This window comes from Protopterus annectens, chromosome 11.part0, assembly GCF_019279795.1.
Source record: "Protopterus annectens isolate FY-2018-M chromosome 11.part0, PAN1.0, whole genome shotgun sequence".
NCBI classification, from domain to species: Eukaryota; Metazoa; Chordata; order Ceratodontiformes; family Protopteridae; genus Protopterus; species Protopterus annectens.
Genome location: NC_056745.1, coordinates 86,328,157 through 86,343,640, shown reverse-complemented (window position 1 = coordinate 86,343,640; position 15,484 = coordinate 86,328,157). Strand labels below are relative to the sequence as shown.

General features: G+C 42.0%; 1 protein-coding gene across 1 annotated transcript in view; it reads left to right on the top strand.

Annotated features, from left to right (window-relative positions):
- The window catches only part of NUP205 (nucleoporin 205), a 1,199,422-nt gene that overhangs the window by 109,891 nt on the left and 1,074,047 nt on the right, over window positions 1-15,484 (top strand). The window contains 1 exon segment of the mRNA XM_044087173.1: window positions 2,864-3,008. Coding sequence (XP_043943108.1) covers window positions 2,864-3,008 — 145 coding nt within the window.

Below are 15,484 nucleotides of genomic sequence, written 5' to 3'. Positions count from 1 at the left end.
GTATTCAGATTTATGGTTTCCAAAGGAAGATTGGGATTGTGACACTGTCACAAAGAAGAACTGTAAAGGAAAGTACTTGGGGAAATACTGCTTTTGTACTAAGCAAATGGAGAGCAGCTGCAGCAATCCTTTTGCATAAGGGAAGACCTTCCTCAGACCCAGGAAATTTAATTGTAGACCGTAAATCTGACCACCCTCTCTTGTAAAGCCATGGAAATAATTTGTCATGGAATTAGTCAGGACATAGGGAGCCTCAAAACACTGGACCCTTCTCAGTTTGGATTTGTTGAGGGTAGATTATTTTTAATCAGCCTAGTTGATTTTTTCCAAAAGGTTACCAAAGCAGTGGATGAAGGCAGAATTGTATACAATGCATACCACAACCTGGCCAAAGTTTTTGCCACAGTTTCCCACTCGGGCATAGTAGAACATTGCACTAATTTTTGTAAGAAAATTCTTCTGTATTGCACATCTTAAAAACAAAGGATTGTGTCTAGATGTATGAATGTCCTTGTCCTCTGTAACTCAGCCCTCATTAAGCCAGTCATTGGCTATAATGCCCCCTTTGCCATGTATCTTTCCAAACACATACAACAACTAGAACACCCACAAAAATACCTTACTAAAGGGATACAAGACTTAAAAATATGTCCTATGTGGACCGACTTAGTGCTCTGTCACTGTACTCTGTATCTTACAAACTGCTAAAAGGTGACCTGTGTCTGGCATACCAGGCATCCTGTGACCCATTAGTGATGGATTTACTGCACTTCAGCAAGTCAGATGGCATCAGAAATACTCTGTGTAGGAATCTAAACTTCTGTAACATCAACAGGTATATCTCTCAGAAGGCATTGCTACTGTGAAACAGACTCCCCATCCATCTACAACAAAGTTATCCCTGTCTATATTTAACTGCAACCTAGATCTATGGATGGGTAACAGAAGATTTACCCCAGGACTGCCCCCTGTACTAATAATGGACAGGCAGCTCTAAGTGCCTTATCTCATGGGTCTTTTTAAATTATGTATGGTATAATTCCAGTTATTCTCATTAGGGGTAGGTAGAATATACTGCTTAAATTATCGACCATGGGATGGTTAAGGACAATTTATAACTAAATGGGATTGGTTATTTTGAGCACCAAAAGGGAAAATGGCTAGGCTTAAAATAGTCCGGGTGGGCAGCTAGCCTGGTACTTGCCTTTGAACCTATGGAAAACATTAATATGGAAATGCTGTATCATTTTTTTGTGCTGAGTTTGGTAGGGAGATTTGGTAAAACTGCCCTCACATAATACAATATTAAAAAGTACAACCATTTAGGTTAGTTGATGCATAGAAAAACATTGTTATACAAGTTAGAATGTGAGGTGGTGGTTGAATTAAGTCCAACCGAACAATTCTGGAATAGTGGAAACTGTGAGGACTGGAACTTCCTATAGTAACTGGTGGGAAAAGCTTCCTGTTTTTGACTGCGATTGGAAGATTATTCTATACTGGAAATTGAGCAAATAAGCCTTCCTTTAGGATCCCCCTGAGTAGGTTATTTGGAAGGGAGAAAGGTAAAAGGGTGATAGAACAGAGAAAATGGAAATACATCTCCTGTGGTACTAGTTTCATATATTCTAAGTTATGATATTTGCACAATTGGACCACTTTTGCATGTATTGCAGGGATTCATTTCTTTCTTTGCAAGACACTGATTTTTAAATGTAATTTTATACAGGTCCTTTTATTATGAGTGTATATTAATATAACAATTGTACTGCATGCAGAAACCAAGTAACATGTCTAATAAATGCATTTGTTATGTGGAAATGGATTGCTTCACTGTTTGCATCCTCCCCCTTTATTGTGCTGTTGTCCATATGTGTTTACCCTTTCTTTGCTGCAGGTTTTTACAATTGGAATTGTCATTTTTAGTGTTAAATAGTTGTTTTCTTGTTGACCAGAAGCACTTTGATCGGTGCTGTTTTATCAAAATTTCTCTTGTTTCTGAAGAGAGCCTATTGAGGAAAGACTGCTAATACCCTTGTGTATGCTTCCTTTGATCGTGAAATGACAGGAGATGCCCTAGGCTGATTAAGTATGAATGGCAAGAAATTGTAGTGATGCAACTCACCAAGTCTTGTATAAGCATAATTTTTTTAAGTTCTTCCAGGTTTTTTCCCCCCATGTTACTCGGTACTAGTTAATTCCCCTTGTGTGGAGAGGCTAGCAAAACCCTGCAATACAGCTGGTCCTTCTAACTCTAGGGAAAGGTCACCTTAATGGATTATCCTCACTAGATTGCCTCTCCTCCATTTGGGAATAGGGTATGTTGATCGCAGTTAAATAGGGCAGATATTTTTGATATAGACATAAGAGCAAGTCTTAACTTAGGATAGGGTAGAGTGTGGGGTCAGATGCATCACCTCATCCAGCAGCTGCCCACCCAAGCTCTTCCCCTTGTTACCCAGAAAGGTGGCTTGCCTTTCAGCTGTAAAATGCTTGCCTGTCTTTTCCAGTAAGCACCCAGTGGTAAGCAGTAGACTCAGTTCTTTCACCTAGGATGAGAAAACAAGAAGCCACTCTTTACTCACTCCCCTGTTTGGCTTCTTCAGCACCTGATTTGGTAGTCAAACTCAAGTTGTGTCTATGGTCAGAGACTCGTACAAGTTCTTCCACAACTTTTAAAATGTGTGCTTTTCTACTTTTCATTTTGGTAAATTTGCAGTTGTAAAATGCTTTGCTTTCAACTTTGTTATTATGGCACAGCACAATGTAAATGATGTCTTGTTGGACCGTAGATTGTTTTTCTTTTAATACAAAGGACTACTTTTATGTGTTTTCAGTAAGTATGTATTCCTTTGTTTTCTAGGAGAACACCAACAGCCTCATTTTCCTGGTATGACAAGGGGTTTAGTTGCTGTTCTTTTGTACTGGGATGGCAAACGCTGTATTGCTAATTCATTGCGGTCTCTTATCCAGTCACGACGAGGAAAAACATTTACACTAGAGCTCAGGTATGATGGTCTAGTCTTTACCTTTTCACATTTACTCTGTAAGCTGAATCCATGGAGATGTCAGCACACTGCTTTTAATTGGAAGAGGTTTGTTTTTAAGTTATAGTTCACATGCTGCATGTGTGCATTGTTTTTCTCTGCTCTACAAGAACTGCACGTCTTAATTTCCTTGCAGATACTTGTCTAATGCAGCACATTTCTGCCCATGTAGTCCTTACTTATTCACTGCTGGCTTTCTTCTTCTGTCTTGTGTTAATGTTTACCTGACGGTTTTTGTTTTTTGTCAGCCTTTCTGCTCTAATTGCAACTCTGCTATAGAAAGTAGTTCAGTTTTGATCACTGAGCAGGTATACCATCTCACAGGATCATGTTAGGCACTGTTTAGAAGCCTGTAATATTGCTATACTGTGTGTGTGTGTGTGTGTGTGTGTGTGTGTGTGTGTGTGTGTGTGTGTGTGTGTGTGTGTGTGTGTGTGTACAGTTTGCTATAAGTGTGTGATCTGAGGTCATTTCAATTGCCATTTAAGTTGCAGTTAAACTAGTTAAAAGCTTTATATAAAAATGGGGGTCAGACTTTTTGGGCAGTGGTTGTGTCCTTGCTTGTGTTCTTGCATGCAACTTGCCTTTTTCAGAATTATATTTACTCTTGTTTCTGAAACAGAGCTGAAGTCATGCTGCCATTAATGTAAGGTTTGATGGTATGTGAGTGACCTTCCCCATTACATCTTTTTACGTTTTGGAAGTGTAGCAAAAACGTTTTTGAAATAATGTTTTGGTGTATGCACAAAGAGTTGCTATAAAAGTTGGTGTAAGAGTTCTGTTTCTCGAACATTTCATCTGATACACAGTGCTGGTGTTTTCTACCATTCAGTATCGAAGAAGTTGGACAGCGTCTTTACCATTCAATATTATAGAAGTTGGACAGCTTCTTGTTGTATTCCTTTGTACTGGAGCACAAGCTAGTTAATACTGGAACGAGGAATGCGACGTTTCATTCAGCACTTAAATTTTGTTTTTATTAGCATATACTACATACCATTTTTATTTGTGTACATACACTGCTGTTTAATTCTGCAATGGCATTCACCCATTTTTATATGTTTTTATCAAGATGACCTCTTGAGCAGGATAATTCATGTGCTAGTATATGCAGTGTATATAATTTACTCCTGTTTTAAGTGGCTGTAACCTGCAGCCTGTAACACAAGTAATTTGTGTTCATTCATTACCATTATACAACAGTTTGTGTTTTTGTCTTGTGTTAACCAACAGTCCTCCCATGATTTAACAAGTATGCATATTCCCTACTGATTGCTGATTATGGGAGGCAGTCAAGAAATAGTCAGCCAGGCAGCCATCAAGTACTTATACATCTGCCTCTGGCATTGTATGGCATTTGGATGTACAGGAGACACTTGACCCGGTATTTCCACTCATCAGTTTAATTGTAGCTACAGCGTGTACATACCTTTGGTATGCTTCCACATCTTTGCTCATACTGCAGTCAGCCATGCAGTGGGTTGAGCTATCTTTTTCTATCCAGTGTGGACAAGTCAGTATTGGCCAATCACTCCTCTTTCATCTGTCCTATAATCTGGATCACTAGTCAGTCCCAGGGTGGCTGCTTTGTAGTCTTACCTTTATTCCTCTGTGATTTAAACTTTTATGTACTATAGTTGTAATGTGTGTATTTTTTAAGTGTGAATCCTTAAAATGAAGTAGTCTACCATGAGTGGGAGTTGCAGGAAAGACCATGCTTTAATTGAGTATAAAGCAGCTTTGTCTGCAAATTAAGTGGTACTAGCAGTGTGTTTAACTGTGGAGACAGTGCTTGATCATAGGAGGTTGCTAGGCTAATGGCCCCAGGGCCCTTACAAGTCTCTTTTATCACTTAGTCGAATCGCACATCGGCGAACACCTTTTTATTAAAGCTGCCAATTGTCGAGCGGAGTTTTCAGCAAAATTTTACTTAAGGCAAACAAACAGTAGGCCACCCTAGCAACCGTGAACAAAATCATAAAACTTAACTACCCAGGTGGGGGGAGGGGCTACACCCCACATGACCACCCAGTGTGAGGGGGCTGAGCCCCCCACCCTGCCAACTGAATATACCAACTCCAAGATCACACACTACAGTGGGGAAAAGGGCAAATTCCAGATGGTAGCCAATTATTGGTTTGCCTTAGGAAAAATTTTCACTGAAAACTCCATTCGATGATTAGGAGCTTCGATAAATAGATGTTTGCTGATTTGTGATTTGACAAAATGATATCGACTGCCCTTGTAAGCCTAGCCAAGTTCAACCCCTATGGCCAAGGGTGTCTAGGTCAAGCAGACACTAAAATCGGCACCTGTTGCCCCTGTCCAAGAGGGACATAGGTGGGACCCTGGGCTGAATTTCCGGTTACCCATCCAGTCTTCCAAATTAAGCTTAAATAGGGCAAACGACAGGGTTTCTTTAACGGAATAGGAAACTCTCTCCAGAGGGGTGGCAACATCGGTCTCTCCAGCAAGTTATGTTGATGTCACATACCACGTTAAGGTCCTTTTTGAGCAAGTGACCTGTGTGCCATTTGGCTGGTTAATGTGCAACATTTCCATTAAAGCCGGGTCAGAGATTGCTCTATATGCAAGGCACAGGTCGCCTGTGAATAGTGTGTAGAATACAAAGTAAAGTGACAATGATTTCTGTCTGTCTGCATAAGACTGATCTTGAAGACCCTGAATTTTCTTGTAAGGAACCTTTGTGGTCTCTCCAATTGCTGCAGGTGCTTGGAAAGGAACATACCAAAGGGAGCATTGTAATCTATTATTGGCCTGATGAGGGAAGAGTACAGGGGGGTTATAACCTCTTCTTTTTCTGGAGGCAATGTCCTTGCTTATGAGATGAGCAATATAAAATGCCCTTCTTACCACTGTGGAGACATTGTGCTCAAAGTTAAGGTCAACCTGTGTGCCCAAATCTCGACCACAGACTGTGTGCTTAGGGCATTGCTATTGATATGGTACTTCTTTGGAACATCACACTTCTTAAGGGGATGATGATGCATTTTTTTGCATTATGTTTAAGACCATGACTTCAGCAGCAGTCATTACTCTGCATAAGACCTTCTTGCAGGATGATGGCATCGCTAGGGGTTTCAATGATGTCTCCCAGTTTGCAGTCAACAACAAACTTTGTCAGCCACAGTCCTTTAGTTTAGTTTTAGCCTTTACTTCAGAGAAGTATATTCCGAGCAGTAGGTGTCCCAGAACTGATCCCTGTGGAACACCACTGGTTACTGGTCTGCTGGAGGAGGTGGAGTCCCCTATTTTGTCTGTACAAGTTCGGTTAGTGAGCCGGTTTGCACCCCACTTGACAATATATGTGTTGATACCAAGCTGAGTGAGTTTATCAATGATGCCTGAGTGGTGGATTGTGTCAAAGGCCTTGGCTAAGTCTAGGTAGGCTGTATGCACAGATTTGCCCTCATCTAGAGCTTTGGTGACTTTCTCAAAGAAGTCCACCAAGTTTAACGGCCATGATCTCCCTTGACAAAGCCAGACTGGGCGGGGTTGAACATTTGGTGATTTCCTGTATCTTTGTTAATACGGGCCATGATGATTCCTTCCATGGCCTTGCAGATGAGGCTGGTCAGGCTAATGGGTCTGTAGTTCCTGGGGTCAATGGATGCACCCAGTTTGTGCAAAGGGATGACTGTAGTCATTTTACATTCTGCTGGGACAAAGCCAGTGCTTAGGCTGTGATTGAAAAGCTTGCTCAGTGGTGATACTAATTCCTGTTTAACCCATGTAGAACACAGCCAGGGATGTTGTCTGGTCCCACAGAGGCTGTTTTTGGCCTTTGAAAGGGCATTTAAGACCTGCTCCTCAGAGGTACTGGGTGTGCGACAGTTGTTAGGGATGCTTTGGGGTATGTAGCAGGGATAGGAGAGTGATGTTTTCACTGAACCTGTCAGCCAGCAGGTTTGCTATATCCACAGGTTCTGTATGTGTAGTACCATTAACTATGAGTTCAGCACAGATCTAGGCCTTACCATTGAGGTTACAGATGTAACTAAAGAACACTTTGTGGTTATACTTGGTTAGGGAAGCTAATTTGAATTTGTAGTTCGCTTTGGAGGCCTTCACTAGGAGATGGATCTTAGTTTGGGTAATATTTTACTATTAGTCAGAATTTAGTACCTTGCTAACAAAGTTCTATGCTTGTGGTTGTCCATGTACCCTGCGTACACATACACTGATAGTAACATACTGGCTGCATAACCACTCCCCTCCCTGGAGCCCTGCCAGTCCATTGCTGCTTGCACAGTGTGGATCTCAGTTCTTGCTATTGTCAGTTAAATTTGGAGGCATGCTTCATTTTTTTAAGATCAGTTTTGCACAGTTGATTTCCAGTAATTTAAAATCATTCCATCCACAGTCAAACCAGTTGTACTGACTGGGGCAAAAAATGTGCAGGCAGGGGTTCTGTCATACAGACAGCCACGAGAGTTGTTTCTGCTCTTGCAGACATCCTTGCAACTGTGGGCTCTTTCTGTACTCCTAGTCCCACTCCCTGGATAGAAGGATGAGCTCCTGCAGTCAGCATGGGTTATACTGCTCCTTCCCTCTTGTAAGAACATGCCCCTCATGCACTTGCTTTTGAGGGCTCCCACCATGCTGTGGTTTGAACTGAAAGTCCTCTTCTACCAAGATGCTGTTTTGCATTGACACCATCCACCCCTGCCAGTGTTGACAAGCCTCTAAGATGCTAATCAAACTTGGGTTGCCTAGGCATGTAGTAAAGTGTTCATCCTTCACCACCAGTGCTGGCTTTGCCTGCTTAAATGTTATAATGTGTTTGTCTTACTACGCAGGATCAGCCCAGGGCTGCCTGTTGTGTCTAGGAGGAGAGCATGATGCCAAATTACTGGGAGGGCCAGAGGTTCTGCTCTGCTGTTTGATATTTAAGGAAGGATCAGATGACTGAAATTTAGTAGCCATGTACAAGGAGACCAGCATGACAGAGATCTCCTACTCTTAGATATTTATCAACCTTTATAAAGCCAAGCTGTTGTATGGAAAGACCAAGGCTGACATTCCTTGAGGTAAGCTTTGTATTGACTGGTTCTGTTCTCTTCAGGTGTTGATTTACCCTGGACTAGTCCAGGTTCTTGATGTCAGTTGAGGAACTTGATTGGGAAAGTGTAGTCTTGGCTCCTTAGTTAGTGGGTGCATCTTATGGTCCTTTAGCCCTCCTTGTCATTTGATTGTATGCTAGAGTCTTTAGTCAGCTAAGCTGATTAAAAGAGATCCATTCCTTGAGATGACTGTTAATTGATTAGATCTATTCAGGAACAAGGACTCCACACCTAGGACTGCCTTCCAGACCTTTTGCGGTCTTGCAGGAAGTGGTTGAGGATTCAACATAATCATACCACTGTGGAACTTGTATATCATAGGCAGCATGTCTGGCAGTTTTGTCTATTGTAAGGTCATACATTGAGATTGTTTTCACTAGAAGGCCTCAAGTTATGTTTGGGTCAACCCAACCTGTTCAAGCTTTACTTCAGGCAAATGAAAAATAAAAATAAAAGCAACTTTTGCAGTGGAGCAACCTCCCCCTCCCACCACCACACAACCCCCATGTAAGCTATTTCACTCTGCACTACCTTACATTTACGTGACAGAAATACAAGCTGATGCTGACTTGTAATAGAAACAAGGCTGACAAGCAAGTTGAAACGCATTCAGATGTGATTGAGGTGGATCTTGTCCATTTCACACTTTCTTTGCCTGGTAGGGAAGACCTGATAGTGTACCCAGTGCGGGTCCTAGGCATATGAAACATGATCCATCTCTGGCAGTGGTCTCTTCCCCACTCTGCCTTTAGCCACGTTTCCTAGTCCTGTGATTCCCAGCACAGAACTCTTGTGTTTTCACCCATACAGGAGCCAGTGTGCACAGGTAATAGGTAATCACTGTCATCCTCAGCTCATATATTTTTAGAATATTTTGAGGCCTTCAATTTGTGAGTTGGAGAGGGGCAGTGCAATCAACTCCATTCACATCTGCCCCAAATAACCTGTCTGACAGTGCTGTGAGAATTGAGTGGTCCCTTGCTCTTCCCCCTCTCTCCCAAGTGCATCTTGCTAAATTCCAGGAGGTGTCCTGAATCCTGTTCCCCTTGGAAGTGGTTATTTGGAATGCTTAATCTCATCCTCGAAACACCCACATTTCTGAATTTTGTCCTTGAAAAAGGGCTACCATATTGAGCAAATTATTTTACACTGCATCCCAGTTTGTATGGGGTCTTTGGACCATTGTAGGTACCAGAGATTGTGGCATTTTACTTCTTTGAGTTGAGAACTCTGCGCAGATGTGACATTAAAGTTTACTGTCTTTCCACATTGTGGTACTTGGGGGCATAGTCATCATCATCCCTCTCTCTCTGGTCCCAATTTTCTTTTTTCCTTTGAAACAGTTTCTTTGTTTGAAAACTCCGTTCATAGGTCGGTACTAGGCTATCGGCTCTAGGGCCTATACAAGCCTAGCCATAACAATTCCTTGGATATTTCTTCCCACAATATTTACTTCTCTGGACCCCTGTTTAGCAGGGTGACTGACATGATCCCCGGGGTGAATTTCCTTTCTCCCATCCAGTCATCAAGGTTCCTTTTGAAGAGGGCAAAGGAGGCGCTCTGCTTGACATGTATGGGCAGTCTATTCTAGAGTATGGGGAGTCTCTGGGTCAGGAACCTATCCCTCCAGCATGTTTTGTTCATTGTGATGACAAGGTTTAGATCCCTGGAGCGTGTGGATCTGAGGTATTGGGATTTCTTTAAGTGGAGCATGTCCAACAGTTCAGGGTTTGACATGGCCTTGTATGTTAAGCAGAGATCTCCTCTGAGTAGACAATATGCCACAGAGTGTAGCTGGAGTTTTTTTTTTTTTTTAGACTGTCAGCATATGGCATCTGCTTTAGGCCTGTGATTTCTTTTAGTGAGGTATTTCTGTGGCGTTTCCAGCTTTTGCAGATGTCTTGTGAGGTACATACCAAACTGGGCATTATACTCTATAATGGGTCTAATGACGGATGAGTACAGTGGGACAATGACCTCCTTTTTTCTGGATGAAAAGCCCTTAGTGATGAGGTGTGCCACATAGATTTCCTGACTGTTGTGGCGATGTGGTTATCGAAAGTGAGACCACTGTCCACCTGTGTCCCTAAGTCTCTCATCACACTTTCGATGTTTAGTGTACTGCCATCTATGTGGTAATTCATGGGTACAGGTTTTTTTCCAAAGGGGATAACTATACATTTCTTTGCATTAAGCTTGAGCCCATGGCTGTGGCACCAGGCATCTGTTTCTGTAAGGCCCTTTTGTAGACTATACACATCATTTGGGGATTCAGTAATGGTTCCCAGTTTGCAGTCATCTGCAAACTTTGTTAGCCAGAGTCCCTTAGTGTTGGCCTATACCTCAGGGGCCTAGATGCTAAACAGTGGTCCCAGGACTGAACCCTGAGATACTCCACTTGTCTGGAGCTGGATTTGGAGTCGGCTACTTTTACAATCTGGTTTCTGTCAGTAAGCCAGTTGGCAACCCATCGAGTGACAGGGATTTATGCCCAGCTTAGCAAGTTTATCTATGATTCCAGAGTGGGGGATGGTGTCGAAGGCCTTGGCAAGGTCCAGATAGGCTGTGTGGACCGCCTTACCCTCGTTCTCAGCTCTGGAGACTGATTCAGAGAAGTCAGTCAGGTTCAGGAGACAAGATCGGCCCTTCACAAACCCAAGCTGGGTGGGGTCCAGTGTTTGAAAGTTGCCAGTGTCTTTGTTTATAAGTTCCATGATAATGTGTTCCATGCCCTTGCAGATCACGCTCGTCAGACTGATGGGACGGTAGTTCCCGGGATCCAAGGTGGATCCCCTTGTGGAGTGAGATAACTGTAGCTGTGCACCACTCAGTGGGCACAAAGCCTGAGGTGAGGCTATGATTAAACATAACACTTAAGTGAGGTGCCAGTTCATTTTGTAGTCCATGTAGTACACAGCCTGGGATGCCATCTGGTCCCATGGATGCTGTATTCCTAGCACTGGAGAGTGCGGTTTCTACCTGTGTGGTCATGATTACTGGAATTTGGCAATTTATTGGTATTGAGATGGGTTCTTTAGGGGTGAGAGGGGTGAAGTTGGCACTAAATCAATCTGCCAGGATATTGGCAATATCCTTGGGATCAGTATATTTAATGCCATTCTGTTGAAGCTCAGTGCAGATCTGAGCATTGCCATTTAGATTATTGACATAACTATAGAAAGCCTTGTGGTTGTCTTTGGAATCTTTGGCAATTTTATTTTCATAACTAGCTTTTGAGGATTTTATGAGGGATCTCAGCTTCTTACCGAGGCTGGTGAGGGAGTTTATTGCATCCTGGGATTTTTCTCTTTTCTGCAACAGTTTCTTCCTTCTGTTGTATAGTTTGTTTATAGCAGGGGACCACCAGATTGGCTTCCTTTTTTGGAGGAGAGCATCTTGGTTCTATTTGGGATGGCACGATCCATGCACGAGTGGATGTGCTCGTACAGTGCCTTAGTGTAAGATTCTGCAGTCGAACTTTCAGATCACGTCTGCATGGGTGTCATGAAGTTTGTCACTTCTGACTTCAGGCGCATGAAGTTGGCTTTGGAGACGTTTTTTCCCTACTGGGGGGGGGGGGGGGTGGAATGTGGATGTCAAGGGTGAAAAAAAAAAAAAGTTTTTACCTTTTTTCTATGCAGACTCTACATCTTGGACATTGTACTTTTATGATTGTATTTTATGTAATCCTTACTGTATTGCCTACTACTGTATCTCACATATTCCTAAATGTTTGTGACTTTGTATTATCATCCATTACTGTATGTAACCTTGATTGTACTGTTTTTGGAGCTTTTCTCCCCGGGCCTCCACTGAAAATGGGTACTTCTTGGCCCAGTGGACTTCCCCGGTAATCAAACTGAAATAAATAAATAAATTTGCTTATGGTCAAACCTGACCAATGAGGGTGTGACCACTGGTGTGGAGCATCTATCTCCCATGGTGGTAATGACCAGGTCTAGGATATTGGAGCCCCTGGTGGGACAGTGGATTAGTTGATCCAGGGCATTGGAATTTAAGAATTCCAAGAACCGTTGGGAAAAGAAGTTTGTACCAGAGTAGTTTTCTCAGTTAATGACAGGGTAGTTGAAATCACCCAGTATTAAGGCGTTTGGTTATATCTTAATATTTTCCAGTATGTTTAGAAAGGTGTAGTGAGAATCTTAGGGCATGGTGGGGGATCTGTAGCAAGCTACAATTTGGATTGCAGTCTTACCTAGTGTTAGTTGCACCTGGAGAATTTCAGATGCATTGTGTTGGGCAACTAGCCTGGAGATGTGAATATCCTTGGTGAATATGGACACTCCTCCACCTTTAGTGTTTCGGTCTTGGTTTTGTGGCCGAAACATGTGGTAAGAGTTGTAGCCTGGTATTGCAGGGGTGCACTATGGAGCCTTGAACCAAGTCAGTTACTGCACAGATATCGATGTTTTCCATTTTTAGGAGTGCCTCGAGAGAGTGCATTTTGAGGTTTAGACTTCTAGCATTGAGTAGCATTGCCTTCAGATTTTGCATGCTTGTATCTGTTATGGTGGTGGTTTTGTCCTTTGAACCTTGCCTAAAAAAGGCACTATAGGGGTGGCAAGAGCTTTAGCCAGTAACCTGAATCCCAGGGGTGACAGGTGCAGACCATCTCTGGCAAAGCATTGTGGTTTGTCGATCCTGTCTTCCCAGGCAGACAGATACTGGATCCCCTTTGAATGACACCAGAAGCTTAGCCAATTGTTGAAGTCTATCATTTTGTCCTTATACTGTGGTATCCTTCTGGGCAAAGGCAGGATGCTACTCAGGGCTAGGGTCATACCTGCCTGGGCCACATGATCCGAGAGCTCTTCTTTGTCTCTTTTCATGTAGTCCAGGGAGGTGACTCTCAAGTCATTCACTCTAGCATGGACAATGACAGAGTCGAATATGTACTTGTTGTGGAATGACTTGAGTGCATCGTTATGTGGCGGATCTTGGCACCCGACAGGCAGCTGACTAATTTTCTCCTTGTTCAGCCTGGTGAGTGGGACATCAGTGTGCCTGACTATAGAGTCACCTAGGACTAAAGTGTTAGGTACATTGTCTTGCCTTAGGGGCTGTTGTTGGGTGAGCTATGTGTCACTCTGGTTGTGACTGGTGTTTTGTTTGCGTTTCATCTTCAGAGGTCCTTGTTGATTGGGCAGGTTAATGTTAAGGGCCTCCGCATATGTGGGTTTAGTGTTGTATGTGTGGGTGTTGAAGGTGTGGGTTTTGAAGGGCTATGTGTTGCCTGAGGTGTATTGCAGGTGTTAACCTTTTCCTCTTGACTGTCTAGCACAATCTTGGCTGGAGAGAGCTTTGCTTCCAGTTTGGCTTTGTAAGTGCATCTCTCGCAGGTTGTAGTGCTGGGTGGTAGAAGGAGAGGGGTTGTCTGTGTACATGAGGCAGTTGCCGCATTACCCCAGAATGCCCAGATTCACCAGGTGGACAGGAGAAATCACTGGAAGCTGACCCTTGGACATGCCTGTTCAGTAATGTACACCAGAAAACACTGCATGTGGATAGTCTTGCGTTACATGTAGATTCTTGGGTGGTTTGTCCATTTACTCACAAAAGGTATAATCCTAATGTTAACACTATACCGAAGGATCAGCCTGTAGTGTAATATACATCCTGTGTACAACTGTAAACTTAACTTAAACTTGTGTCTTGTATAAAATATCTTCACAGTGTTTTACAAAATAATATAGATAGCCTCTAGGTTATTTTCTCTGCAATAGTTCATGAATCTTATTTGCTTTCTAGCTCTGATTTGTGACACAGCTCTAAGATGTTTTTATCCCAGATTTCCCATTTCCATTCATGTAATGTGCTGGGCCATATTTTTAAAATCGCATTTTCCTTGACTCTCATTTCTTCCGCTAGTGATTTTTACCTCCCTCCCAAGCTGTTATTTTTGTTGTCTTCCATTTCCTTGTTTTCACCTTGTTACTACTGACAAGGTTAATGCAAGAATTGCTTTGGCTGGTTACTGTCTTTGAGGCATCACTTCAACTATTTTGCCTCTTTTATCTCTAAAATTTCCTTTGTTAAATCTTTTAATAAAGCTGGTAAGTCTCCTGTAAATTTTGCTAATTTCTAACATCCCCAAAACATAAGCTGCCAGTTTCCCTTAGTATTGCTTGTACACTTCCTACAATATTCACGTACTCCTGGGAACATCTTATATAACCTATCCAGTGTTTTAAAAATATTTATGGAGACACTTCCAAGAAAAAAATCCATTTTTTCTTGATCTCACATTTTCTTTGCCTTTTCACCATTTTTTCCCTTATTTCTGTGTTCACAAACCCTGGCAATTTAGATAAACCAATAGGCCAAACTTAAAATTGCCAATTAAGGTAATTGGGGTGTTTTATAAGAAAGCTGAGACAGTATTTAAACTTTTTATTTCAGCCCTGCCTACCTCTCCCAAAACTGCCTCCACTTACAGATGTAGCTTATTTCTTAAATCCGTGTTACTTGATCCAACATTTTTTTCTATTTTGCATCATAATTTGAAGGCTTACAAAAGGTAAGTTTAAATGCAATAGGGCTGCTTCAAAGTTGTGATAATGTAGCAGTGCGTGGCTTCCATTTTCAAGTGGCAGAATGAATTCCTGCTGTTTTACTCTTAATCCCCCTCCCCTGTATCTCAGTGATTTCCTGCCTCATCCTATCCCAAAATTTCTTTCCTGGGTCATATGGAAATGTTTGAGTGGTATATAGGATTAACAGTACTTTAACTTTTTTAATGTTTGAATTCTTTGGTCCTGGTCACAGTAGAGTAACTTCCATTTATTTAATTTTTCCCCTTAATTTCTTTATAGTTTTTTTCCATTTTTTTAGTGGGATGTCTTCAGCTTTTCTCATGATCCAAATTGTCAAGTATTTGTTTCGTAATGTCCTCAGAGCTGTGAGTATACTTGAATGAGACCCCAAGAGGGGGCATAATCAAAACATAGGGCCTTTGTTTTATCTACATTTATTTTATATCCTGATAGTAAATTTGCTGATGAGGTCAAACAGTGTAAAAATGTCTTTATCATCAGCAAGTAAAGTTACCTTTTCATTTACCCCTTCCCATTTTCAGCCCCTTATAGCATCTGCCTTATTGTCTGGGTTAGAGGTTCAAGATAGATTGCAAATAGAAGTGAAAAGGGACACCCTTGCCTGATGCCTCTTCTGATTTCAAATTACTGCAACAACTCCCTCATACATTTCCTTTAACACATTAATAATATCAGCTGGAAAACCCAGTCTGCTCATCACAGCCCACAGAAGTCTCCAATGAACCATATTAAATTGTTTTTCTGCATCTGGTGATACTAATGGTTTATCAATTTTTAA